The sequence below is a fragment of the Drosophila eugracilis genome, unplaced genomic scaffold (genome assembly GCF_018153835.1).
Source record: "Drosophila eugracilis isolate 14026-0451.02 unplaced genomic scaffold, ASM1815383v1 contig_1765, whole genome shotgun sequence".
NCBI lineage: Eukaryota > Metazoa > Arthropoda > Insecta > Diptera > Drosophilidae > Drosophila > Drosophila eugracilis.
In genome coordinates, this window is record NW_024572605.1 from 5,486,830 (window position 1) to 5,514,159 (window position 27,330).

The 27,330-nt window shown below is 40.2% G+C and overlaps 4 protein-coding genes across 15 annotated transcripts in view; 1 reads left to right on the plus strand and 3 right to left on the minus strand.

Moving 5' to 3' along the window:
* Positions 1–20,734, minus strand: part of LOC108104482 (serine/threonine-protein kinase N) — a 32,994-nt gene extending 12,260 nt beyond the window's left edge. The window contains exons 1-4 of one of the 12 annotated variants that reach the window (XM_017210587.2): positions 20,581–20,734; positions 19,491–19,773; positions 3,229–3,550; positions 1,054–1,592 (exon numbers count right to left, since the gene is read on the minus strand). In XM_017210587.2, coding sequence (XP_017066076.1) covers positions 1,054–1,592; positions 3,229–3,550; positions 19,491–19,511 — 882 coding nt within the window. In that variant the 5' untranslated portion in view covers positions 19,512–19,773; positions 20,581–20,734. Of the gene's footprint in view, positions 1–1,053; positions 1,593–3,228; positions 3,551–3,756; positions 4,325–7,579; positions 8,377–10,295; positions 10,926–19,490; positions 19,774–20,580 lie in introns of those variants that run through there. The other 11 variants (XM_017210585.2, XM_017210588.2, XM_017210591.2 and 8 more) reach the window with 11 other exon arrangements.
* Positions 20,735–20,905: 171 nt separating this feature from the next.
* Positions 20,906–22,160, minus strand: LOC108104486 (SAP30-binding protein). The gene is made up of 3 exons (XM_017210597.1): positions 21,945–22,160; positions 21,141–21,883; positions 20,906–21,077 (listed from the first exon to the last, which is right to left on the minus strand). Exons 1-3 carry the CDS (start codon positions 22,035–22,037, stop codon positions 20,942–20,944), a joined length of 972 nt encoding a protein of 323 aa, XP_017066086.1. The 5' UTR covers positions 22,038–22,160; the 3' UTR covers positions 20,906–20,941.
* Positions 22,161–22,391: 231 nt separating this feature from the next.
* On the plus strand, positions 22,392–24,583 carry LOC108104492 (conserved oligomeric Golgi complex subunit 6). The gene is made up of 4 exons (XM_017210606.2): positions 22,392–22,484; positions 22,545–23,176; positions 23,229–23,449; positions 23,512–24,583. Exons 1-4 carry the CDS (start codon positions 22,407–22,409, stop codon positions 24,459–24,461), a joined length of 1,881 nt encoding a protein of 626 aa, XP_017066095.1. The 5' UTR covers positions 22,392–22,406; the 3' UTR covers positions 24,462–24,583.
* LOC108104491 (mitotic spindle assembly checkpoint protein MAD1) lies at positions 24,562–27,185 on the minus strand. The gene is made up of 4 exons (XM_017210604.2): positions 26,953–27,185; positions 25,831–26,885; positions 24,973–25,781; positions 24,562–24,910 (listed from the first exon to the last, which is right to left on the minus strand). Exons 1-4 carry the CDS (start codon positions 27,077–27,079, stop codon positions 24,706–24,708), a joined length of 2,196 nt encoding a protein of 731 aa, XP_017066093.2. The 5' UTR covers positions 27,080–27,185; the 3' UTR covers positions 24,562–24,705.
* Between the last annotated feature and the right edge of the window lie 145 nt (positions 27,186–27,330).

Consider the following 27,330-nt stretch of genomic DNA (forward strand, 5'->3'; position numbering starts at 1 on the left):
GCTCGTTAAATTTTATCTTTTCGTTTTACTGTGAAACGCACTGCTACTGAGAACTTTCTTATTTCTGCATCTGACAGATGCAACCGCAGCGCAGAACAAATAAATATGAGAATGGGGTCTGCAAATAGAATATTTAGGCCAAAGCCCGGACAACATATTGTTGTAGTAGCTGGTGCGGAAGTTAAGTGTCTGTTTTACGTATACGTTTATGTTGGATCCAAAGACAAAACCGCATGAGCATCAGTGGAAAAAAGATAAATCACAAAGAGGAAAAAGAGCTAGCTTGCCACGCGACAGGAAACGCAGACATTGGGAAATACAAAAAAAAAATGAAAATCTCCCCTTGCATATATACACTGGTAAATGCATTGTGAAATTTTGTGAAAATACTCTCGTTTGGCGTTTATTTTCGGACCATTTTTTCTGTCAGCAATGCTATTAAGTAAAAAAAAAAAACAGAAATTTCAAAAAATAAACTAAAAAGCTAATGCCAAAATTATTAGGGCAGGCCCTGAGCACACTTGCCAAATCATTTTTCTCGGGCTCAAGTAATGCGACGTTCCACGTCCATTTAATTAATGAGACGACAGTTAGCGGGGGAAAAGATGAGAAAAAAAACTTGAAATTAAAACGAAATCGGACGAACAGAGAGCGTTATAATATATTTCAAGCAGCCGCATAATTAGCTTTTCCTCCTTTTCGCTTCACGTTCCCATATGACGTTGCCACAAGTTGGGCAAAAATCACGTATACGCACGGGTATATCAAATATGAATCATACGTCGTGTGGCCATATGGCAGCAGACACACCTGATTTTAGCTAAACGGGGAAATACTTGCAGGGTTCTAGGTGTATCTGGCCACCAGCCAGCTCTAATTAGCTCTGGGATTAACGCAATTTCGGATTCTTTAAGTTTATAGTTTGTTTAAATACAGATTTTTAATGAGCTCTAGAAGTGTAGAGACACACTCCCGCACATGACTAAATGACAAAATGTGCACAGGTTCCTTAAAATAACATCCCCAAAATATGTAAAGCTATGCGAAACTCACCTCTTGCAGCGCCTTCTTGTCCGGTGCCCGATTCGCCGTTTGCAAAGTGCGGATAACATTCTTGGCTCCATCGACCACAGCTGCCTCGATTCGCAGTCGGTGACGCAGCTCCTCGATCCGCTCCTCAAGCGTCGTCTCCAGGCTTTGCGGTTGACTGCTGTTGTTACCGCCAATCGTCTGACCGTGCTCGTCGATCATTTGCCGCGAGGCCTTCAGGCGATCAGCCTGCTCGCGATTCTGTTTCACCTTGATGATGCGCAGGCGCAAAAACTCAATCTTGGCCTTCGAATCGGCCAACATCTGGTGAGCTTCCGCTAGCAGCTTCTTGTCGCATCCGATGCCCAACGACTGGATCATGTTTTCCGCTCCGGTCTTCACCTTCATCTCGATCTGCAGCTGCTTTTCCAGCGAGGCAAGCACTTTGTCATTGGCAGTGGCCGGTCCGCCGCCCTCAAGAGCCGTGCTTCCGCCGCCCAAGCCGCCAACAGCTCCGCTGACGATAAAACCGCCATTGGGATCAATGCAGGCAGTGATCGATTCTGTAAGAAATTTTAGTCATAAATATTTGTTTATATATTTTAAGTTTTGGGAAAGTTTCTAATTACTAATAACCACAAATATACATTAACGATTTGTAAAAATAAGTTATTTATGACAGTTTTGGTAATAAATTCACGTCAACGAAACAGCTTCTGGCTGACTAATTGCAGTAAAATTGTAAGTTCCCTGATAAGAATGAGTAATATAAATGATGATTTAGAAACTAATCTTATTTTACAATAAGCTTTTGCTTACATATCTAATTTTTAATTACTACACAAAAGTTAATTCCATTTAAAAAATGAAAACTATTTAATCCAACACCAGTTCGTGGATCGATAAAGTGCCAAATAAATAGCTCGAAAACTTGTTGTTTTTTCTCGTTTCCTTGGTTTGTTTGCTTTTCTATAGGCCATTTGTTTGGCACTAACTAAAAACACACATGTTTTGATCTATATGCACCATCCTATCCTATATATTCAAAAGAGAATCGGCATTTGTGCTGCATTCTTTGACAGCTGCCAAACATGTCAATCGCTTGACATATGGAAAGTCGACTTTGGCGCCACACAATGCACCAGCGGATGGTTCTTTCTGTTCTTCGACTCTTCTGGGTCAAATGCTTCTGTTCGGGGGATTGGCCAAACACGGAAGCAGATAAATAGAATGCCAGAGAGCTGTCTCCATTCGAAAATGTAAACAAACCGAACGTAGCACATTTTACGCCAGTTGTGTCAATAAGTTGGCTCCCATAAACAACGAAGAAAATGAAGAAAAAATTTCGTTTGTCGCCAAGTTTATCACAAACTGTTTTGTCAAAGATACGAGGGCATATATAAAGCGATAATCAGATCTTTCACACCCAACACAATAGTCTTATTTTTTTATTTTGTCACCACGAAGCATTAAGTGATGGCCCAAGAAAAGTGTGGTAAAAGCAAGTGCGTGACAAAGACTCGTTAAAGACGGGCTTAAACATTCTCAAAGCCCTGAACAATTTCGGCATTCGTGTTTGTTTGAAGTTACTCTTTTTTGGTTGGGGAGGCACTTTCATTTTTTAGGAAGTCTTTTATTTATTTTGGTAACATTGTGTGGGGGTCGAAATTGCACGGTCAATTATACAACTTTATTTGAAATGCTATTTTTGTTAAGAATATACACACTTTAGTGTGTAAACAAACATTATCATTTAACCCGACACTATCAATTGATTTAATCGATTTCTAGTTACCTAAAGTTTAATTTGTCTTTCAAGCATTAAATTACAATTTAAAACAAGCAAGAAATTAAATGAACTAACAACTTCGCCACATGACCTTAACTTTATCTTTTAGCCCAAAAGGTATTTCAACTTCAGCGCACTTAACAAACTTTTCCTTGTATTTTGTTTTGGTTATAGCTTCGTTAGTGGCCCCGCCCCCTGGACGCGCCCTTCGGCATGTTTTTTTTTTGGGAATACACTTGTCTCGTTACACTTGCCCACGAAACTTGTTGCATGAAAATATGCTCAACTTTTGCTCCCGTATAATTGCAACAGTTTATGATTGGCTTTTTGAAAGTTTGGCTTTTTAATAGATTTTCGAAACTTGGAAAGAGTTACTCAATTTCCATGAGAAATAATAGATGGGTACTCACCTTGTCCATTGCTATTTACGGCAGTGTTGGCCGATGTCAAAAGGATTTGACTCTCGAGCTCCTGCAACTCGGACTTGAGCTCGGCCAGTTTGCTTTTGCTCTTCTTGACAAGAACGGCCACATCGCTAAGGGAACGCCGATCTTTGGCCACCTCGCGGAGCTTCTCGGCGCCCTCCTTGATCTTCAGCTCCTTGCGGATCTCTCGCCGTATGGCCTCCTTGATCTCCTCCAGCCGTATGGACATACAGCTCTCGGGCAGATTTTCTGTGAAACCATATTTGTGACTGAGCTCGTACAGAACGGGATGCTTTATGTATTCGCCCTGTGAAAGGAGAATAAACATTAGGCATTAAGATATTTTCTTTATAAATAGTTTAGTTTTTTCTGAAATGAATTTATCAAAAGTTTTTGGCATATCGCTTGGGAAATAATTATGAAGTAAACATCATTAAAGTTGAAAGTAAAATGATCTAAAAATCTCTTTTTTAAAGTGAGAAATGATAGTGATTTCGCGTTTTGCCAACTCACTTCTCCAGATAATTCATAGTTTGACCCATTAACCGAATCGGTGTAAAATATGGCACCATTATTATCAAAATCATCTTCATCTTCGGGACCAAAGACGTTGGTGACCAGTCTATTCCACAGACCACTGTTCGATCTTCGTGCCGCCGAGTGTTTACTGTACCGGCGTGGCAGGGAATTACACTTCCTGCGATCACCTCCTCCTCCCTCTGAAGCTGATATCGAGGTGGAGTCTTCGGGTTCCCGGTGGCTGTTTGGATTGATCATGCTGCGGATTCTCTTCACCAGCCTGGACATTATTCACTCGGATTTCTTGTTAACTCGTCGGGTTTATTACCTCACTTTGGTCATTTTACAGCCGTTTCGTACACGCTGACAAGTTCACGGTAATTAGCTGGAACAGTCTGACCCACAAAAAAAAAAAAAACAACAACAACACACTTTTATTCACACGACTCCAACTGTCAACTGTTTATCTAAAAAATGTTTTTCCCAACCCTCCTCGAGCTCTTCTGCCTTTTTGTGCTTCTTTTTCTTGTAGTTCAACAAGTTTCTTTGGCTTTCTCATTAAACGGTTCTCGATTGCTTCTGTCTGATAACTACTTATTGCTTTGCGGCTCGTAGCATTCGTTTCTTAACCAGAGAAAACTCGACAAAGGTGTCACTTGAAACAAGCGAACAAGCCGGCGATAATTGCTATGCAAATTGCAATTCTAATCGATCAATTTCAATTGAATGTCATCGTCTCTGTGCTACACTTTCTCAACGAATCTATACATCAGAATTTTGCTGGCTGATTTGTTTGATAGGCGAAAGTTTGCCTGAATGGAAAGTCTGTTGGCAACAAAAAACACAAAGAATTTAATTAAATAAATAGTTTCTATATTGCCAAGAATTTGAAGGCCAGTGTATTGTTTCTTAATAAACTTATGAGACCCACGTTCGTTCTTATCCGACTTTCGTTTCCCAACTAAAGATAATCGAAGAACTGCTACAAAAATATTAAGAAATTATATAAGCGGATTGGGAAATATTAGTCTAAGTGCAAAATACAAACTCAAACACAAATCTAAAACGGAATTTCAATTCTCTTATAAACTCTTTCATAAAGTTCAAGTTCATTCTTATCTGTCCGAAACATATGAAGCAAGTTTTATGGTCTTGAAAATAACAAATTTAATCGCTCTTTCACTCTTTTATTTCCACAAATTTGGTATTTAAGGGCCGAATCGTTGGTACATATTTACACAATGAGCCATAGACAACGAAAGTTACCTGGTCGTTCTATCGATCGAGTATGTTTATTTTCAATTCCTGTTGAAATCTACGGTCTGCAAAACATATGCATATATGTGGGCCCAAACAAAGTGGCAAGTGCAGAGAGGTACAGAGTAAACACTTTTCAATAAACAATTGTTTATGAAAAGCTCATTGTAAATATTTTTAAAACCGTACCAGCAATGGGATGGCCAGCTATATAGTGGGAAATTTTCATAAAGGAATGTCGTGAATGGAATTTACATTTTACAAACTTTTATCAATACTGTCTATTGATTTTTGTTCATTTCTAAAGCCTCAGGAGACCCTGAAAACTAGTTTTGGTATTCGTGTGAAATTTTTATAAAGAAATGTCACGTTTTGCTTATAAACATTAAGAACTTTAATCAATGTGTTACGATTGATTTGCATAAACTTCTCTGTTTTATATTTTAAATAATCACTTAAACTTTTCGTTTCTTTACTTTTATCAATTTCCTTAATTTTCCAAGCTATATCAGCCCTGAAACTTTTTAGTTATTTCCTAAGACACCCTCTTAACCAACAAATGCGGCCCTGAGTTGGCAGAAATATAACAAAAAAAAGAGTGCGTAACGTTTTCTTATCAATAAACCGGGTCGACTGATAACTTTGGCAAGAAACTTTGAATTCCACAACCACTTGTTTACACACTAGGAAGTGGCCATAAATTTTGATTCACTTTTCCACTTTTCACACCCACACTAGTTAGCTGTTTTTTATTTATTTTTCCGTAGTTCATAGGGGATGTTAATTTTCATTGTTTGATTGACTGTCACTTGAGAGATAATTATGTTAATATTTGCCACACTTGTTTAGATTAATAACCAATAATTAGGTGACACCACTGAGTCACCGATATCGAACTCCGGTGGGAAATCGGAATTAACTACGCCCGTCTATAGCCGAACAGTTACTGAGAACATCCAACTATAACGAGCGGCTGGACTTGCAAAGGTGTGTGTGTATATGTGTGTATGTTTGATTTTGTTAGCGGGGAAAAATCGAAAAACGAATCGTGACGAACGGCAACCGTTTAGCTCAGCAACAGGTTCGTTCGACGTCGATAAGCTCAAACCACGCAACTCAATTCGCTGCGAACGCAACCTTACTTAATGCCAAAGCATCTAGCTCCTTTCGTCGAAGAAGATGGAGAACAAGTACTAGTATATATCTCAGATGGGATAATGCGATTTTAAGTCAATCCAGCTAATTGCCAATTAGCTTAAAATCAAAATCGATAGAGCGCCGACAACTGCATCAAACAAGCGAACTCAAACGAGCGAGTTGTAAGTGCTGAAAGTCATCCCACACTCTTCTCTTTTGTTTTTTCCACCCTATCACCTACCCACCCACCTTCACAATCTTTTCTTTAGACAGACGAATCATCAAGCAAATCCACAAAGGCGCCGAAGAAAATATATGGTTAGTTCCTAAGTAATGACAGGGCGATAAATATTATATTTATATCCACGCTCAGCCGCATATATGTAAAAATGATTTGTGATGAAAAAATGATCTTAACGGACAGGTAAAAATACCTAAACTTGGGGAAAGTTCATAAATCTTTGAAAATGAAGTAGATTTTTTTCTAAGTTTAGTGATAAATCTTTGAATGCATATAATCTCAGCGACCTTATTTTAGTTTATATATTTGCACCAACAATTTAATGAAAAACATTTGTAATTTTCTTGAGTGTGGCAGCTAATGTTTTCCTTCTCTGGGAAATTATACTCGCATGTGAAATTTTAGCGGCGCATTCTTGAAAACATCTTGACGTTGATAACCATAATAAAGCCAAATGAGATTGCATAACGTGATTACAGAAAGGCAAAGGAAAATGCAAGCCTAGCATAGCGGAGCAGTGAAAAAAAAATGGAAAAAAAAAATACTGACACAACATACTTGAATAATCAGCATAATATGCTATATAGCGACATGTTCATTATACGTCGGGATTCGGTGCGGTTGCATTGAGACAAAGGCGATATATAAGCGCTTACAGCTGTCTGAGAAAGTTGCACAAAAATGCACCAAAAACAAAGGGAAATTGGCGGAGGCCGAAAGGCGATGGCAGAAAACTTCAATAAATTGTATAAAATTTATGAATTTCTTTTTGACGCATGCCACATGTATGTGTGGGTAGAAAAATCAGAGTGAAAATGCAGAGAGAAAGGGGCAGAACAAGTGAGAATATCCAGTCTCTTCGACTTGCTTATCAGCTTCTTTTTGTCTTAATGAGCTAATTAAGCAAGGCTTAACGGAATGTACAAACACATTAGGGATTTAATTGGGGTAATTATTAATAACAATAGCTTGTTGAAGGGAATATTTCCTGTACATTTAGCTGGAATTTTCATTAACTGCAGGAAATATTTGGCTAATAGATGGAAGTTAGTTTCAGAAAATCAAAGAAAATAACTTAAAAACTGATGTTTCATTATAGATTTTCTTGACTATATTATGGTAAAAATATTTAAATAAAAGAAAACACCATAAATGGATAGTGATTAACCCTCTCATACATACGTGCAGATATCCTTTGAGACGCGAACGTAAATCCTTGAGGAACACCATATTCATGGTCAATGCCATAATACAGTTTTCAATTATTTTGTTTTGTTTATTTTACACAAACTGCATTGATTTTGTAATATATATAGCAAAAGTTATACATTTGCAGTGTATTGAATTTGAATTTCTTTCTTTTAGTTATCTCACTGTAGAAATATGTGAAAAATTGTATACTCATTTTCCAAAAGAAAAATCGCACAACGCAAAAATCTGTCGCTGATGGGAAAGCTGGCCAAATATTTGTCACAATAAAAAGCACCAGGCACCCGCCTCCACGTCTATGGATTCATTATATATACACACACATACGTATATTTATATATATATATATACATATATACTTGATATATGGATATATCGAATATAAAAAGCGACGATGTCAAGGCGATGCCAAGACGCAAACTGCAATGGCAAGGAAGGAAAACGCTACGCTAAGGCGGCGTAAAAGCGATTAGAAAGCTTTTCGATTTGCGCACATAATTTCGGAAAAAATAACAGAATTCGTTAGACGTATTTGAAATTGGCATGCGAATGCAAAAAGGGAGGCGAGTGCAGACAGATACTGACACATGTATCCATAGGATACATTATGTGCTTTAATTTCTCTCTTGGAAATGTTCTACAAATTTCGTTTAAACAAACATAATTTTCCATTTACCTGCAACGAGAAGAAAAGAGAAAAAATCATTTATTAGTATATCAAGTTGGAGTAAACTCAGTTAACTAATGATAATGATGATGGACCACTTTGATTCGGCCCGCGGCAATTCATAAATTGATAATTGGCGCCCGCTTTGAAGTTGAAATGGTTGTTTGGGGGAGGTGAAGGGGGGCGATGACCAATGGGCAACAATGAAACTTACGATTTCTAATCGGTCGTTTGCCCCCGACAAAATAAAAAATACAAAAAATTGAGACAAATCATAACATATGTACCACCGAAGTGAACCTGCTATTTAAGCTCCAGCCTTTGGGGTATTCGGCGGGGCAGGAAACATCGAAGCGTTTGCCGCACGCACATGAAATCAAACTGAAAACAAGGTCGCAAGCTATATAAACTCCACGGGCACACATCAACATAAACATATATATATACATATATCACAACCCATAATATACCCTTGGCCGATCCGATGCTTTTTCACTTGATCGGCCCACGCACGTCCACAAAAAACACATGTGTTGTCGGTAGACGACACGGGGGGATAATATGGTATTTGCTTTTATTTTTGTGGTTCAAGTGAGCGATTTAATTTTCGCACTCGACATCGGAAAGGTAAATACCAGGGGATTATGGAATGAGGAATGCCCAATGCTCTACAATTTGGTTTTTAATAATCAGGAGGTATCTTTCGCTAACTCGGATGTATAAATAAAGCTACAATATCATTTCTTATTTTCTTCATTTAAGCATAAACTACAAATAATGGTTTAGTTTTAGTTTAATAAACAAATTGTTTACAAGAAATAATATCCCACTTTAAGCTAAACCAGAATATATTTATCCTAACACTTTAAAATCCGTTTCACTTTCCAAAACCAATCAACTATTCATGTTGCCCGCTTCCTAAAAATAGGTTGCCAAAAACAGCAAATTGCTTGACCATTTATGAGCAGAAGACTGCTTAACAGTCTTAACAGGTACAAACTGGCTTCGTTATTATTGTTTCAGTTTTTGTATATTTTGGACAAACGCCTAAACAGATCGAAATCGATTTTGGTGTGAGATTTTGCATTACCGAAACCCCAATGACAGGGGAATTGAATTGGAAATGAGATTTTTCCCGAGTGTCAATAATAAATTTTCCAAAAACGTTTAAAGGCAAGCACAGCTCATTATGGCATACGAATGTATGTAAGCCTGGGTTGCAGTGCTGATGAATTTGTTTAGTTTAGTTGACAACTGAAGCTGTCAACGCTTCTTATTTCGTATTTGTATTTTTTTTTTTTAATTTGTAATTCGAGTTCGACCCAATATGGAAAATGGTTAGCAGAGGGGAGGGGTTTTTGACCCAGTCGCATGGCATTAAGGCAAAGCCATAGAAAGGCATCGACAAATGTGACAATAATACTAAAAACAACGAAAATTTTCATTTTTCTTCAACGCTTCTTTTTCTTAACGATTTTTTTTTCCAGTTTTTTTTTTTTTTTTTTTTTTTTTTTGCTTATTCAGCACATGCAACAAGTGAATTTGGGTTAAGCCTCGGCAGCGTAAGTACCGTAAATAAAAATAAAACCAGCCAAAAGAGAAGCAACAATGAAGAGAGGGTGAAAGAGGAGACCAGAGGTTGGCCCCAACAAAATTGTGGCAAAATTAGAACAAAATGTTGGCCCGCTTGAAACCGAAAATCGATTTTCTACTGGTCTCGAATTTTAATTGATTGTCACTTGGATTTTCACTTTTTACGAAGCAGAAGCGATTGGCAGCCAAACGAAATAAAAATAATAAAAAAAAAAAAAAGTAAAAGAGAAATGGAATTTCACCCAAGCACCAAGCACCAAGCGCCAACCGCCGTTTTGTGTATCCGAATCTGTTAATGTATCTGTATCTGTATATCTTGGCTTTTATCTTTTGCCTTTTGTCTTAATTATTAACTAGAAATCCGCTGAAGCCGACAAAGAAGCCGTAAAATAAATGGTCCAAATCGCTAAGATTCGTTTAGCAACTTACACTCAGTTCGAAATCGGCTAATCCCATTGCGGTTATGTTTCTTTTTTAACTTTATCTGCTGGATTCCGGTATCTGCAAATGTTTCTGCACTCGCGTGGCGTGGGCGTGCCTCTCGAAATTAAGGACATTGACATGGCCAAAACGCATTTATTTGTGCGTCATCCGTTGGAAAATATATATTTTTTTCTTTCATGCACTCGCGTCCGTTGGAAGAAATTCGAAAATCACCAGGTATAAAGGCTTTGGCTTTGGCTTCCCAATTTATGCAATTCGCTTCTGCTGCACGCCGCTACTTTCACACACAAACAATAACAAACGCGAACGAACTACTGGCGAAAGAGCTGAAAAAAACGAAGCGGACCAGCGACACAACCGGCTTATTCAAAGTCCGCGAGCGAACTGAAGAAAAGCACACAAACCCAAAGCCCGCAGCTCAAACTCAAGAGATTCAGATGTTTGTGAGAGCGCTCGAGAGAGGCTTACAAACTGGGAGAGCGTTGCATTCACGTACGTTGAAGGGTGATATACATAGCCAGATCGGACGATCTGAGATGCAAGTCTTAAGCAGGAAAGATCATAAATAAGTATAAAGTTGATTACGAAAAAGAAAAATATTACTTGTTTATTGTTTTAATATTTTTTCTCAGTGCAGACCAATGAAGTGATGCTCCAACAAGAGTATAACAGAGAGAGCAACAAGGAGAGAAACAGAGAATGATGAGCCCCAGAGAGAGTGCGCGGCTGAATAACTGCAACTCAAGTTTGTTAATTGGCTCCGCTCAGATTCTTTTCAATTTTCCTCTTGGCTCTATCCCCCCAAGCCCCCCTGTAATTCCGTTCTTAACTCTCCCATTGTGCCAGTTCTGGGAATTGTACAGCTATGTTTGATTAACATTTGAGAGAGATCCCCCCTCATCTGCTCCCATCTAAGCGAAAGAATAACCTCTCTAAATCTACGATTTTTCGACTATTATGAAACTGTCACACATTTTTAGTTGGCCACGACTTTTGTTTATTGTTTATTCCGGAGAATGAGCCAAGAGATAAGCCAAGTGTCGTCATTTGCATAAGCATCGAAAATAGCTGGAAAATGGATAAATGGTCGAGCGAGAGAGAGAGGAAATGGGAAAAATTCCATGGCTCAGCATGGCGCCGCTTCAATTAGAAAAATTCTTTGCCCAAGGCTTTCTCTGCTTCAGAGAAATTCTTTCACCCAAGGCTGCGATTTTTCTGGAACAAACTGTCCAAAACGGGATCTAGTTTTGCTGGTAGATAGGTTAATATAATGCTTAGGGAAGTTTGATGATAAAAGAAATATATCAATTTAAATGTTTAACTGGTTATTTTAACCCTTGTTTTCAAGAAATGAATGTAAAGTTCCTCCATCTGAATGGAACATTAAGGGCCGACAACCCCTTGTGAATAAATAAGGTTAAGAAGCCCCACAAATGAGTGACTAATTAGATATCCACACCGTAGACGGAACCCCTTTTAACCCATTCCGCCAACCTTAAAAGCGGCCCTGACTCACCCGACTGACCTATAGAATGTCTTTATGAAAGGGTTTTCGAATCGATACGTGTGGATAGGTGTGAGGGTGTTTATTTCCCGATACTATTCGCGTATTCGGGAAAACGGAAATTGCTTGGCAAAACCCGAAACCGGATGTCGGATGTGCAGCCAAAACGAAAAACCGCAAGCCAAAAAAGAAAATATGGCCAATGCCAAGTGCAGCGACTGATAAGCACTCCGCGCTCGGTCGGAAAAGCGAAAACGAAAAGTGGCAATTAAACCGAAAAGCGTCGAATGCGTCATGCCAGTCGCCCAGCCCACGTCGATCCAAGATCCCAGAGGTTGACAAACCCAAGCCCCAAAACACCGAACGCCGAACGTTGAATCAAAACACTATAAACACTGCCACGCACTCTGTTCGAAAAACAGCGCCCAAAAACTTGCCCAGCCAACAACAAGTCGAGTCAGCCAGTTTCATCATAATTACACGCCCCGCTCTTAGCTCCTTTTCTTTAAAGCCAAAAAAATAAAAGGAAAAGTGTCCAAACTGTAAGTGAAGATAATGAACTCTATATACCCTCCTGGGCAATCAAAGATTTTTCCGTCCTATATAATCGTTTTCTTTGAAGATTCTTAGATTCCTTAATGTATATTTTATATAATAATATTAATAGTACACGATTAGTAAGATTGATCTTTATGAAAATTCAGTAAAACTATAGGAAGCAGAAGTAAAAAGCTGCATTAAACTCGCAATCTATTTCCTAAGATCTTAAATGAAATGGAAATGGATTTTGATATTTCGGGAAAGTTTGCCGCATTCAGGCGGAAAATGAGTCTCTGTCATTATTAAGGGAAACGGAGCTAAGAACAATGCCAAAGCGAAATACTCTTACCACATGGCAAACGAAAGCCAAGCTAAGATCTGAATGGATATGCAGATTGTCTGAGGTTTTAGCCATGCCTGTTTGCAGATGTACATATCTGCAGACGTAGATGTCTTCCAGTATCTGTATCTGTATCTGTAGGATGGGTGCCTTTCGGGCCGTGTGATTGCTTGGGCGCTGTCACGTAACGAAAGGGAAAACTCTGGCTGTCTCTTGGCTTTAACTTTGGCTTTAAGTTTTGCTCTGTGTCTCAGTTTTGTTGTCGCATCGATGCGGCTGTGGGAAGTCATCGTTGTCGTCTGCAACAGCAACATGCAGTAACAAGTACAACAATAACAGCGAAGGTACAGTAAAACTTCAAATAGAGGAATAATATTTCAAATGAAAATGTATTTTACGAGGACAAAACCATTGGCTAACATGAAAAAATGTGAATTAGACTTTAAAATCAAATAAAAAATAGAAATCGGACTATATTTAAAGTAATTTACAATCCAACCCTATTTCACCAAATTAAACTTAGTTTAACCACCTTCTTAGTCATTCCAGACAAAGAAGTTTCGCTGTAACTTGCCACAATGACAGGGCAGCGGCAACAATGGCAGCCAAGAAGTATCGTTTATGGCCAGAAGAAGGCGGGGTGTGCAGATAAGGAAAAGAGGGAAAAACAGAGGGAAAAGGGCCCACAGTGTCGGCCAACGTCAAAGAGGAAGGCGCCCTTTCCCCTGAAAAGTTCCAACTGGATGGCTTTAAGACATCTTTCGAAGGGTGTCGACTCTCATTTGCATCTTCACAACAGCCAGTTAAAAGAACAAACCAGCCCCAGTTGAAAACAACTTTTATCACCGAAATCCCAAACCTCACGGCAACCCAATTAATATATCAGAGTTTTTTGCTACAGTTAAACAAAAAGATAAAGAATGTGATTTACAGTTACATTTCAGTGGGAAAACTGATGTGTCGAAGAGCATCACGAAGGAAAAACACAGGTAAGGAGGAGCAACAAAAGCTCTACCTAATTGCATTAAGAGCTCAAAGGTGCAACTGCACCAGCGATGAAAATAAAAAATCAGAGCAATTCCCACAGAATCAGCGAGGCATTAGCCGGGTACACGTAATGTGATTAACATGGATTCCACACAAACACTAGTCAACGGCTAACGAATGAGTTAGCTTATTATTGTACCTATTGCTGGGATTAGAACTACGGCAGAGATTGCAGTTCTTAACTAAAATCCATTTTTCCATACTAATTAAGGAAAATTAAAGGATAACGCGAATTTCAAACTAAATTTCCAACGTTTTCAATGTTCTGAAATAAAAATAATACACATATTACTAATATGAAACGAATTTAAAGCTCTTGTTTTTCTATTATCATCATTATCTAAGCCCCATTTCCCGTTTGTCTAAAAATGATTTACTCATCTCTAAAATTGGAAGCTTTTGCAGCATTGTTGTTTGTTGTTCGTGGCTTGTTGTTGCTGCTGCATTCAATCAACGAGCAACGGCATTTTGAGAGCAGCGCCTGAGGCTTTTGCTTCGGCGTCAAACTCAGCGGTCAACAACACTTGCAGCGATCGAAAAAAAAAATGGTATAGCAAACAGCAACAACGGTGTCTGTTTGAGGAAGCCAGCTTAGAGTGGGAAAATTGGCAGAGAGCGGCACTCAAACGTGGAGAGTAAGCAAGATGGGATGAGGTGAAGAAGAAAAGGGGGTGAGGTGAGAGCATTGCAGGTGTTTGCCAAACAATTGCAGTAAAGCTTGGCACGCTTTTCTCCTCTCTCTTTCTCTCTACACTGAGAAATTAGGGTTCTCTTTTAAATGGTGGCAACTATATCAATTAAACTTTCATTATAAAATACAATAATAAAGGACCCTCTTAAGCAAAGTACCGTTACATTTCATTCTTTTCAGGGTTTTTAGGAGACGGTTTGCGTTCCTTAAAACAAAATTTCGAAAGTATAATTTAACTCTGTTAAAGCCTTTTAAATTTATTCAGCTTTTAGTTTTAGTGCCTGTTTTTCCAATAACAATTAATTGATTATTTTAAATGGTAATTTATAGTGTTACTTAACGATTTCTTTAATTGAGAGTAGGAGTGATTGTAAAAGGATCTGCATAAAGTTTCTTAACGCATGTTCTGCTGACGTTTCCTTTTGTAAAAAAGATTTACTAATACCCCTTGGCTTTTGCAATTGAAAATCACTGGCACTAAAGTTAAAATACAGCCAAATATTTGGCAGTGCACCTATAAACCCTATCTCCGTTTCTTTCTCACTCGCTTATGCACAAATGGCATGTCTCTGTTATGCTATTAACATGCTGTTAATTTGATTGAAAAATGCTTTATGGCAATAGCCGCAGTCGCAGTGGCGGCCTTAACTTTTGTTTTTGTTTGCCATTTGTTCGTTTTTGGTCGAGTGAAAGCGAAAATTACGAAAATTATACAGAAATCAATGTTACCGCAGCAGCAGTCGTTGCAGTCGAAGAAAATTGGATGGAAATGAACGGGCGGCCGCAAAGACAACTATAAAAAACTAAAAAAAAGAAACAAACAACAAAAGCCAGCTGTTTGACGTCTGCACGTGCAACGTTTGCTGGATTGCCACAGAAATTGCAACTGCAAATGCAACTTCAAGTGGAGCCAGCAACTGTGGCAAGTTCAAGATGCTCGCTGGCTGGCATAAGGTGCACCACATTCCTGATGTCAAACCAGACAAGTTCTACTTTTGCAACTAGTTTCTGCATTTGTTGTGGTTCCTAGTTCTTTAGCTGCTTCCTCCTTTTCATTCCCCGCATTTGGGGCACAGCACTTCATTTGCAAGCCAAACGAGCGGCAGCAACCTGGCTAACTAACGTTGTCCCAATTTCGAGAATTCAATGTAATTGGGGACACCTGCATGTGCCGAATTCGAGTTTTCCACTTTTTTTTAGAGTTCAAGGCGAAAACCCGTTCGCCAAGCCAAATCCAGGCGAAAGAATTGCGCCAAAAGTGAGGCACCCGAAATGGGACAAACCAAAGCTTCAGTTCCGGAATCACAGGTCATTTAAGAAGTCTTTTTTACCATTAACCTTGTTAAGACATCCAAAACTAAAACTTATAAGAAAAGTATAACTTAACCACTGACTTTAATCCTATTTAATAGTAAATCAAATGCCATTTCCCATTGTACCAAGATAGAAGATTGACACTTTACCCTTTCACCTGTTGCTCCAGCCGCATAACAAAACAAGGCCTCAATTCATTCAGGTGGCTGCCACCTCGAGAGCACCCACAAATTCATATCGATCCGGGAAAAAGGAACGAAGCACCAGCAGCCGTAGCACTGGCACAAAGTCAGCGCAATAATTTGCGCAATTGAACTCATCAATTGCAGCAATTAAATGTGCCCACGGCGAGAGGAAATGGGAAGTAGGGGGTAGGGTGTGTGGGTTATACAGACAATAACGAGCTATGAATTAACTTAGTCAAATGCAGAGAGGGGCAGCACAAATGGAAGTGATATAACGCCGGCTAACAACAACAGCAACATCAACAGCAAAAACAAAAGACCAACGACAGGCAGCAAAGCAAGTTAATTAAATGATTTTCAATGCCCGTCGACCCCGCGGTACACTTTCTTTTGCCTCTCGGGAAAATCGAAGAAAAACTAATGGAAATAAAATATCCGTTTGAACGCTTGACTAGCTTGGCTGGATGAATATATTTTGCAACATTTAATTGCTCAATTTATGTAAGCAAGCAAAGCAGCTCCGAGGGTCGAATTGATAACGAAACATCAAGCACAACAACTTGCTACCGACCAATGGGAAATAAACAAAATAATCTGTAAAGCTTTCTCAGAGAAAATGAAATGTTTTGTTTTTGCAAGGGGTGAGGGTGTAGAAAGTGGAAAAGACTAAGTCGCATCATCGTCTAAATGAAATAAAACTTTTTTGCGCAGCTAGAAATTTACATATACAAATCACGACTAAAGTCGCAGTATGATAGCTTATCAGCTTCCATCAGGCTAGCCAACGGCAACTTAATAGATACAAATTGAATTTAATGAAATGCATCCCATCTCCAGGGTTGAGGAAAACTCGTGCAAAACAAATGTGCGGAAACTAAGCGAAGAACTGAGGAAAATTGAAACTGTAAACAAGACGGCGACCGAGTGTCAATTTAATTAAGGAAATTCACTGCTCTATCTTTATCTTCGAGTCATTTCTATTTTGAAAAATGAAATAGTCTCCTATTTAATCGGAATGAGTTGAGTTTTATATCATTATTATTCACGAAAAATGAATATTTGACCAATATTTATTAACAGAAATGTCGAGGTACTTGTATTGGCAAGGTATAAAATATAAGATTTATGACAATATTGTGGTTAACCTTCCTTTTAGAGTAACAATTAACCTTCAATCTGAGTTCTACAAAGAAACACTGATGTATAAAAATACATTTTGTTAACTCATTTCTGAGTGGAAAAAATGAACCTTTAATTGGTATACTTGGCGGAATTATCTCCCAGTCGCAGGCACTTTGTGGGATGCAGTCGGAGCCAAAGGTAAACAACAAGCCAGAGACAACAACGTTCGGAACTCTTCATCCCTCCTTCCCTTGGACCCTGTGTGGCCCTTTGTTTGTTCTGACAGCCTGTCAGTGGCCAAGATGTGGCCACACAATAATCCAGGAGATGGCCGCCAAAAGGAGCGGGGTGAAGTTGAGGCTGAGAGGCAGGGACACGTGACACTTGATGGCCCAACCGCCATACCATACAAACTGTTTGCCTAACATTCCGCATGCATGGCAAGTGTGTTTGTCGAGGCCTTTTGCCCATTGCAAATTTGTTAAACAAATCAACAATGCTTGAACCAAACTCAAAACACTTAAGAAAAGCCCAAAGAAAGATCCTTAAAAACGTGAAGATATTACTAAGAATGTTAAATGTAAAACCCTATTTTGGTTAATAGAGATGTTTGTGGTTTATTTAAAATATATCCAATTAAATTCAAAGATAAAGATAATAGTTTACAAAGTAGCTTGAAAAAAGTCTAGGCTTTTCTAGGTGCTTTAATCTTCTTTTGCCATTTTCCATGCCAACTGGCTGACCCTGTTCTGCCGAGCAGTTTTAGAACAACGCCAAGATGGCTCAAATCGAAACCGAAACCGGTTTTCGGCTTTCAGTCTGAAAGAAGCGAACCTGCGGGCAGATTGTGTCTCGTCTTTAACTCAGGTGCACCACCGTAAATGGCAAAAGTATGTAAGTAGGAGCTGCCGTTGCTCCTCCTTCAGGAATCTGGTTTTCTGGCTAAACACCGAGTGCGACTTCCATTGGGCTTATACATTTTCGAGGGGGTTTGCACTTTCAAAATCCCAGACTGCAAATGAGTTACCATTGAATATACCTTGGAGGTTTGGTGAATGGGTTTATGAAATTAACTTAATGGGTCACTGGCTGAATGATTTCTCTGACTCATTCATTTTACGTGATGGATGCTGTATTAGCGATAAAATAAAGTACAGAAGCGCAGAAGCTGCATATAGAACTTTAAAAAGCTGATAAGCGGGTACAGAGATAAGGCGGCGTAGAATCGACCAAAACAACTTTACAGAGACTGTTCTATTTATAAACTGCACAGTTAAATACCCTGTAATCAACTGATTGCTGGGCAACCAACTAATTGCAAACTTGTTGGTAATTGCATTACACGGCGAAAAACACTATCTAGCTTGATAATAAAAAATTACAAGGGGAGAGTATAACAATATATTTTATAAATTAATAAATTAAAGGGGTTATTATAATTCTTTATATTTTATCCTGTTTGGATAAGTATGTCTTCTATATCTCAAAAGAATAACGACACTACAAATTTAACCAGTAGTTTTGAAAATTGCCTCAGAGTTCTGTAATAATTTCCATTTACATCCAAGTGTCAAGAATTTACATAATTTTGACTGCCTTCGAATTGCCCAATAGGTATTTGAAAGGTCCATAAAAATATTGACCGCTGGGTGTCTATTTTTAGGCTGCGGGTCACGCACTTAAGGCAATTGCCACTTGGCGAGCTGAATGTGAATTTGAATGTGGAACGCGATTTGTGCACGCCAACTAACGAAAGTGATGTCATTTGCAGCCATTTGTTGCCGTTTTCATTGGCACGGTTATTATTCCTGACAGAAGGGGAGGCTACCTGCCTACTGAAGAGCTCCAGGGATGACCCACAAGTGGTTTCCGTCAGCTGGAGCGGAAACTACCGGTGCGCAACAGGTGTGTCAGCAAGAAGGGCATTTATAGAGCAGAGATGAGTGTTACATTTAATGTTTTCGACGAGCCACAGTTCAAATTCAATTGGTCAAAGAGTTATATTAATCATTAGAAAAAATTGAATACTTAGTCATTTTCAAATCGTGATTCAAATATATTTGTCTAAATATTAATAATTGGAGAAAAACGAATTGAAAGTTGAAATAAATTATATTGTTATCCAAAGAAATGGATGAAAAATATTTGAGAGGTTTTGAATGCAAAGCTGATAAAAGATGATTCTTCTTTACAGAAACAAAATTATTTAAAATGTCATTTAACTTTTTTGATTAATTATAAAAGGTTGTTGTAAATAAGTTTTACTGTATTTCCTGTTGGAATGTATATAATCCCATAGAGAGAGAGAGAGAGAGAGAGCAAGATGGTGGCAGAAAATAAGAGGGTGGGGGAAGGGGAAGGTAACTGATAGGGAAAATATTAAGCAACCGATTTGACCGGCAGACTAACACACCGACATACACACACACACACTTACCTGATAATACGAATCCGACATGGTTTATTTGGTGCGCCGCGTTGAATCACTCGATGCCCTAGCTTCTTGTTGTTGTAGATGTTGGTTAATATTAATGTTGTTGTTTGTCTTTTTGGGTGTCAGTTTTTGTTTTTGGTTTTTTATTGGCGCCGCACACATGCACACGCGTCGCTTTTTTGTTTACCTTCCTTTGCGTTTTTTGGAATTGTTTAGCACTTTAACACCTGACGCCGAACAGTATTTTCTTTATCTCTTTTTATCGAACGCGCTCTCATTTGATTTCCTGCGGCCGAAAAAAACCAACAAAATGAATAGAACTCAGTTGTTTTTGGGCAGGGCAACATACACAGTCACACAATCAACAAACACACCAACAAGTGGCAGCACCGAAAGGTGAGTGAAAGAGAGATTGAGAAAGAGAGGGACAGAGCTTCTCATTTACAATTGTTGTGAGCGGAACAAAGAGATGGGGTTTTGCTCCTCTTCTTCTTTTACTTGCGCTTCTCTTTCCCCTCTTTTTTCTTGTTGCCAAATATTATGCATATTCCAGAGACAATGGCGCTTCACCCATTGAAATTGCCTCTTTTTTTGCTTTATTTTCTGTTCCGCTCTTGCAGTTCGGTTTATAAATAAGCTTTCTAGCCCGTGCGAGAGGCAGGGGAATTGCAGCGCAAGTGGCGGCAAAAAAAAGCAACTCGCGCAGCTAAAAGAAGAAGTAATAAAAAAGGATGTGAAGAGAGGGCCAGACGAAATACCGGTTGCCGATTAAATAGCCACATCCGCATTTATATGCACCTTGAATTAATGGCACGGCCAAGATTGTTTAAACAAATTTTTCAGCACTCGCACACACAAACACACACATGGTTTTACAATTATCTCGGCATCTTCATCATTTTTTATCTTTTTATACAAATCTCAGGTTATCTCACTCGCACACACATTCGCTCCGTTCAGATCGAAAAAATTCTTTTACTGCTGCTGCGTTGTCTTCTCTCTTTTCTTTTCTCTCGGTGTGTGGTTGTTGTTGCGCTGCCCTGCATTGCATTGACTCAATTCAAAATTAGGAATTAAATTAGCTTTCACGCACTCTGTGTTTTTAAATCATAACGCTTGGTTAACCGACTGCATGCAATAAACAAACACTGAATTTATTTGTTTTTTTTTTGTGATATAAAACGCAAAAATACAACTCAACACACACGGATGTTCGAGTTCGAGCCAGTGTGACCGAAGAAGATCTACAAATATATATCTTATGGCTTAAAAAATATACTTTTAATACTGATTTTGCCATGAAAATATATTAAATACGGAGGGTGAGCCGACTAAACGGAGCTCGACATCGCTAACTATCGCAATGAAATAATGAACCAACTGGGTGACTAAGGATTAAAATTTACAAAACCACATAATTAATAAGAAATAAATGTTTATTTAGTTATTATAATCTAAGCGGCAGGCTTTTTGGGAAGTGATCCAAAGGCGGAGATGACTGTGCCCTTGGTACCAGTAACAGTGGTGGTCAGAGCAGGAAGAGTGGGTTTTACTACGGTTGAAGCAGCTGGCTGATCCCACTTGGATTTGCTGTAAGAAAAAATAAATTTCACAAGAAATTCAAAGATTTTCCTATTCTTAATCGAGTCCTACCGCTTTTTGGCCTCCTCCTCAACCTTCCTGGCCAAAGCTGTGGCCTGCTCCACCTTGTCCATATCCTTGCGATCCTTCTGCCTCTTCAACATTTCCGTTTTCTGCACTGCCGCCAAAGACTCGTAGTAGGATTCTTCGCCCCATTGCAGGGGATCATATATCTCAGGTGGATAGTTTGTGCCAAACTCGTTGATGTCGCAAAAGCTGATTAGTTTGTCGTAGATGCTGGGATTACGGAACTCTTTGCGGTCCTGTATCACGCGATTCATGTCCATATTTGTCTGGCGCATCTTCGTGTACATCTTGGTGATCTTGGCCACCAATTCTGCAGAGGGTTTACCCTTGGGTTCGGGAGGCAGTTGGAATTTGTACTTGGCATACTTGGGATCTTTTTCGTAGCTTTCAGCCGTCCGTTCTTCCGTTGGAAATCCTCCAGGTTCCTCGTCCACCTCCATGGGAGTGTCTACCTCCTTGGAACCGTTTCCTGCATTGCTCTTATCTTTGATGTTGGGACTTTCTGCGCCTTGCGAATTGGAACTATCACTTTCATCACTGCTACTGGACTCCTCTTCGCTGGAGGGCGCTGCCCGATCCTCATCCTCGTCGGAAATCAGTGTGTCATCCTGGTAGCTCACTAATCTTCGCACTTTCTTGGCCCTCTTCTTTTTCTTCTCTTTGGATCGCTTGGTTTCTTCATCCTGCTTGGTAGGTGTTGGTGAGGGACGCTTGGGCGGAATAATGACCTGAAAGGTAGTTATTATTGTTTTTTAATACATGGTTGGTTTCTTTTAGTTTTGTGGTAACCTGGGACGCCGTCGAATTTTGGGAATCTGGACTGGCATCGCCTTCATTCTCGGAATCCGTGTACTGGGCAGTCAAGCTAGCCAGAGCGGCCATTTTCGGTCTTTTTTATGTTAAGGTGGCTTCTAGCTGCTTTTTTTGTAAATATTTGTTTAGAATTGTAGAAAACTCTTTTACTTTTGTTTTAGCTAAGAGACAGGGCTCCAGTAAACTATTTCTGGTATTTTTTTGACAAGGTGACCGATTCATGTTTTAAAATTTTTTTTATTACAAGCTATTGAATAAATTTACACATTTATCAGTTTTTTGTATTTTTTTACACATTAATTACATATAAATAAATATTATGTTATTATATTTAAACACAAATAATGAAACCAATATAAAATATTTGATAAAATTGTTTAGTATTTTTTGATCATATGTTTACTCATTCGTTAGCTGGTCACACTTTGGCTATTCAAGATGGAAAAACCGGAGGAGCTAGACAGGATTCAGAAAAGGGTCAACAAGATCCTGGAGGCCCGTCTGGAGTCGGATAAGGTTTGTCCTCAAAATTCTCCCAAGTGCGAACAATATCCAATAACTCAGTTACCATTATAGGACACCTTGGACGCTCTGAGTGGTCTGTCCACTTTTTTCACGGAAAACACCCTTCAGAACCGCAGGAACCTGCGGAGTCAGATCGAACACCGCTCCGTGGGCATCAATGAAAACTTCCTGAAGGCATTTCGCGAAGTAAAGCTCTCCCTGGACGCTGTGTGCGACGATCTGGACACAATGGCCACGTCAGTGGAGACCATGAAATCTGATCTGGAGACATCAAAGGCACTTACGAAGGATCTGATCGAGCAGACTAACACCATGCAGCGAGAAAGGGATCGATTAGAAGTCCATCAACAGATTGCCCAGGCTTTTTTGGCCCGTTTCCAGTTAAGCGGAGCTGAGCACCAGTTGCTCTATGGCGCTGCCAAGGATGCACCCATTGTACCAGACTTTTTCCGAGTTCTGGACAGGGTACAAAGCATCCACGCCGACTGCAGGTTATTGATGCAGTGCGGTTACCAAACTGCTGCCCTTGACATCATGGAGGAGATGACGTTGCATCAAGAGGGCGCTCTGGAGAGGCTCTACCGCTGGACTCAAAATCACTGCCGCAGTTTGGAGAACAACGAGATCGGTCCACTTATTGTGGAAGCCATGAGCAGGCTACAGGATCGTCCTGTTCTATTTAAGTGAGTACATTATATAAGATATTTTTAACACTTATTCATATTAATTAATTAGATACGTTATTGATGAGTATGCCATTGCGAGAAGGGCGGTTTTGGTGCGCCAGTTCATCGAGGCATTAACAGAAGGTGGTCCTGGTGGTAACCCTAAGCCTATAGAGCTTCATGCCCACGATCCTAAGCGTTATATTGGGGATATGTTTGCCTGGCTACATCAGAGCATTCCCAGCGAAAAGGAAAACCTGTCGTTGCTTTTTAAAAAGTGCGATAAGCAAGGTTTGCTAGAAAAAAATTTCTTGATTTAGTATCTTACATTAAAAGTCTCTATTCTGTGACAGATATTTCCGACCAGCTCCAGAACGCTTTGGGTTATATAGCCGATGGCGTCTGCCATCCCTTAAAAGTGCGCGTGGAGACGATACTGCAGGCGGAGAAAGACACTATCGTGCTGTTTACCATTTCCAATCTGCTGCGCTTCTATCAGCAGATAATGCGCCAGGTTGTGCAGGGCGGCAGCCTGGAGGAGTGCCTGGTTGAGCTACAGAAGAGCAGTGAGCAAATATATCTAGGGGCATTAGCTGCCCAGGTAAGAAGCGTTTTGCAACGGCCATCTGGAGGATCGGGACTAGCTTTAGAACCCCCACAAAGAGATCTTATACCGCCACCAAGCGTTGCCCGCTTGCTAAATATACTCAAGGAGATTCTTTCGGTAGCCACCATGGTCGATGGTCGGCAGGCGGACATCACCAAGATCGTGAGCTGTGTGATTGATCCATTGCTGCAATCCGTTCAGGAAAGTGCCGCCCATTTGCCCACCGTGGACATGGGTGTATACCTCCTGAACTGTCTGCATCACATGCAGAGCTCACTGGCTGTTTACGAATATATGGACGAACGTGTGGAGCGTCTGCAGGCACAATCAGATGCCCAATTGGACACATTAACTTCCGAGCAGGCTTCATCTTTGGTGGCCAACCTTAATCTGGGTCCCATCTACGCTATCTTGCAGAGCAATCAGTCCAAAATCGAAACGAACCTGCTGAAGATCTTTATGTCCAAGATGGATGCCTTTCTGGAGTTGCCTGATGTGCTGCTTCTGCCGCAAGTACAGCTCATTATGTCCAGCAGTCATCGGGCTACCGTTCAGAAGCGATCTTTTAATGTGATCGTGGCCATCTATAAGCAGATCTACGAGAGAGTTCATGATCCGGCCAACGGCTTTGAGCAGCCGGGGCAACTTCTCCACAGGACGCCTGAGCAGGTGGCCCACATCCTGACCTCCACGTAGTGGATAAGGTATTATTCCAATTTATATTGTGCATTACTATAATTTATAAATATCTATTAATTAATCCTTCTGTAATTGGCTTTCAATTAGTGGTTGAAAATATAAATAATTTCGCATTTTAATACAGTCTGTCGGGCGGCTTATAGGTTTATAAAGAAAATCAATCGTATATCTGATGCTGACAAGAATTCATTTTGCTGTTCCTCGCTTGGCTAACTTAACCTACGTCTAAATTAATGGTTTTCTAATTCATGGTGACAGTTGACCGTTGGAAAAGTTCCAGGGTAAGGGCGGAAAAGAATGCAGGAAAATTAGTTGCGGCCAGCTGCTGATCAATGGGCGGATTGAAAGTATGTGAATAGGGAGACTCCAGCAGAGCTAAGCAATTCGATTCGTTGAGACTGATATCCAAATAGTCATCCGGTCCCTCTGCAAACATGCTGGAAATGCTGCAAGCAAAACGAACATTGGTGAAAATAAAACTAAAACTAGTAATCAATTCGAAACTAACCGATAATTGCTGTTGGCGCCTATGCGGTCGATCCTATATCCCAAAAGCATATAGCACACATCTCGAAATTCCTCTCGGGCCGCCTTAAAGCAATCCTTCATCTTGCGCATCTTACCGTTCGCTGACTCCAATTCTGCACGCAGTTGGTTAAACTCCTTGAAGTTCAGGGTCATGCCGCCCGTGCTAGTAGTCTCATTAAGTCGTTGCTCCTGATCGTCTTCCAACTTCTTGTTTCGACGCTTAAGTCTCTCAATCTCCGCCTGCAGCTTCTCCATCATATTCTTACTTAACTCATAAGCTTCAGCAGCGGGATTTTCATTGAGATGCACCACCTTGTAGTCCTTCATGTTGAAGTCTCCGCGTAGGCAGCGGTGCATCATCTCCAGCTCGAGTTCCTCTTTGCGCCTACGCAACTTTTCGTTTTCTAGGCGCAGTGTATCCAGATCCTTTTTGACACTTTCGTAGCCTTCGGTGGGCTCGGGAAGTGGCTCCTGCTGGCGCATAGCCTGAATTTCACGCTCCAACGTGGCACACATGTCCTTGTAACCGGTGACTGTGCGTTCGAGCACCTCCACACGGTAACGAACCTGCATATCTTGCGTCATATCTGCGACACTGGCATTGCTCATGGTCAAATCCTTATCGAAGTTCTCTACCATCTGCTTATAGAAGTCGCGCTCTTTGGACACGGTGATCAGCTTACGCTGCAGTCTCTCCTTGAAGTTTTTGTGGCGCTTTAACACGATATTAAGATCTTCGATGTTCTTCAAGTAAGAGGTGCACTTTTGCTCCAGATCACGAATTGAGCTCTAGAAATAGCAATTAAATAAAGATTTAAAAAACGTAGATAAAGCGTACCTGTAAATGTTTGGTGTCCGAGGCGGCAGACGACTTCTCCGCCACATTGATAATGTCCTCCTTAAGAAGTTGCTCAATGCGCGAGCGTAGAGCCATCGGACTAACCAATGTGTTGGCCAAGCAGTGATCCTGGGCCACTTTGACCCACTCCTTAAGTTCTTGCTCGACATGAGATAATTTCACCTGTAATGACGCTGCCTCTGCACGGGCCCCTTCCTCCCGATCGAGTCGCGTTTTATAGTCATGAACCTTCTCCTCTAGCAGTAATTTATCACCTATCAGAGTGTTAAGATGCTTGTTGTGGCTGCGCAGGCGTTCGACCTCAGCCCGGAGATCCGGAACACTTGCTAGACGCTCTTGCGAGGTTTTGGTCACCTCCTTCCAATCGCTGTACGATTGAATCTCGAACTCTAGCTCATGAATACGATCAGTGGCCACCTTTAGACTTTGCGTCTGCATCTCATATTCACCGCGTAGCTTTTCGTATTTAGACACCCGTGCTTTCAACTCTTCGTGGCGCACACGTAAAAGATCCAGTTCATTTACCGTGGACTGCAGCTCGAGATCGGCCCGTTGGGCTATGCGGCGATATTCGCTTAGCTCGTTGCTGATGCACAGCTGGACATTGCGGGCATCCTCCACCTGTAGATACTTCTCCTTTTGCAACTTTGTCATGGCCTCGTCATACCTTAATTTAAGTCGAGACAATTCGGCGGTTGCCCTACTGGCTTCATCCTTAAATGATAGCTCACGCTTTCGCAAAATCTCAAACTCTTTCTGCAGTTCCAAGTGCTTCTGGCAGGTGATATCGCACTGCTCTTTTAGGGCTGAGCTCTTGCTCTCTGCAAGCATTATGGCCTGACGGTGCTCTCGGTCCTTTTTTTCGAGTTCGTTGCGAAGCTTGAGAACTGTAGCCTTACTTTCGATTAGATCCGTTCGGAGTTTGCTGCTCTGCCAGGAACCCAATGGATCGTTGGAGGAATTGTTCAAGGAAGCGGCACTCGAGTTCAGACTACGTTCCGGTGATTCCTGCTCCAGGCGCCGCTTTTTGGGAGCTATGTTACCAGATATTCATTGTTAAGTCTAAGTTCATACCAGTTCTTTACTAAAAAAAACACTTACAAGCCACTAAATCCTCACTGAAGGAGGCGGAAAGCCGGTTAAATAGCAGCTTCTTGGGCGCCGAGTGTGTTATGCTGTCGTTAAAACGATCCATCATGTTGTCCATGCTGCTGCGTATATCATCCATTTTAAGCGAAATTCGAATTTGTTCAATTGCTCACGTCTCTAGTTTAAAGAATAATATTTTATTCCGCTTCTTCGATGTTTTTTTAGTTGCTTTGTAAAATATTAGTGTTACCAGATAGTAAAACAGCTGTAAAACCATTATTGTTTTCGATAACGTAACCTTACCCCTGTCCTAAATTTAACTTAACCTACTTTTAACCTACCTTTTTTAAAATTATTTCGGAATTATGTTTGAATTTGTAAGATGTTACG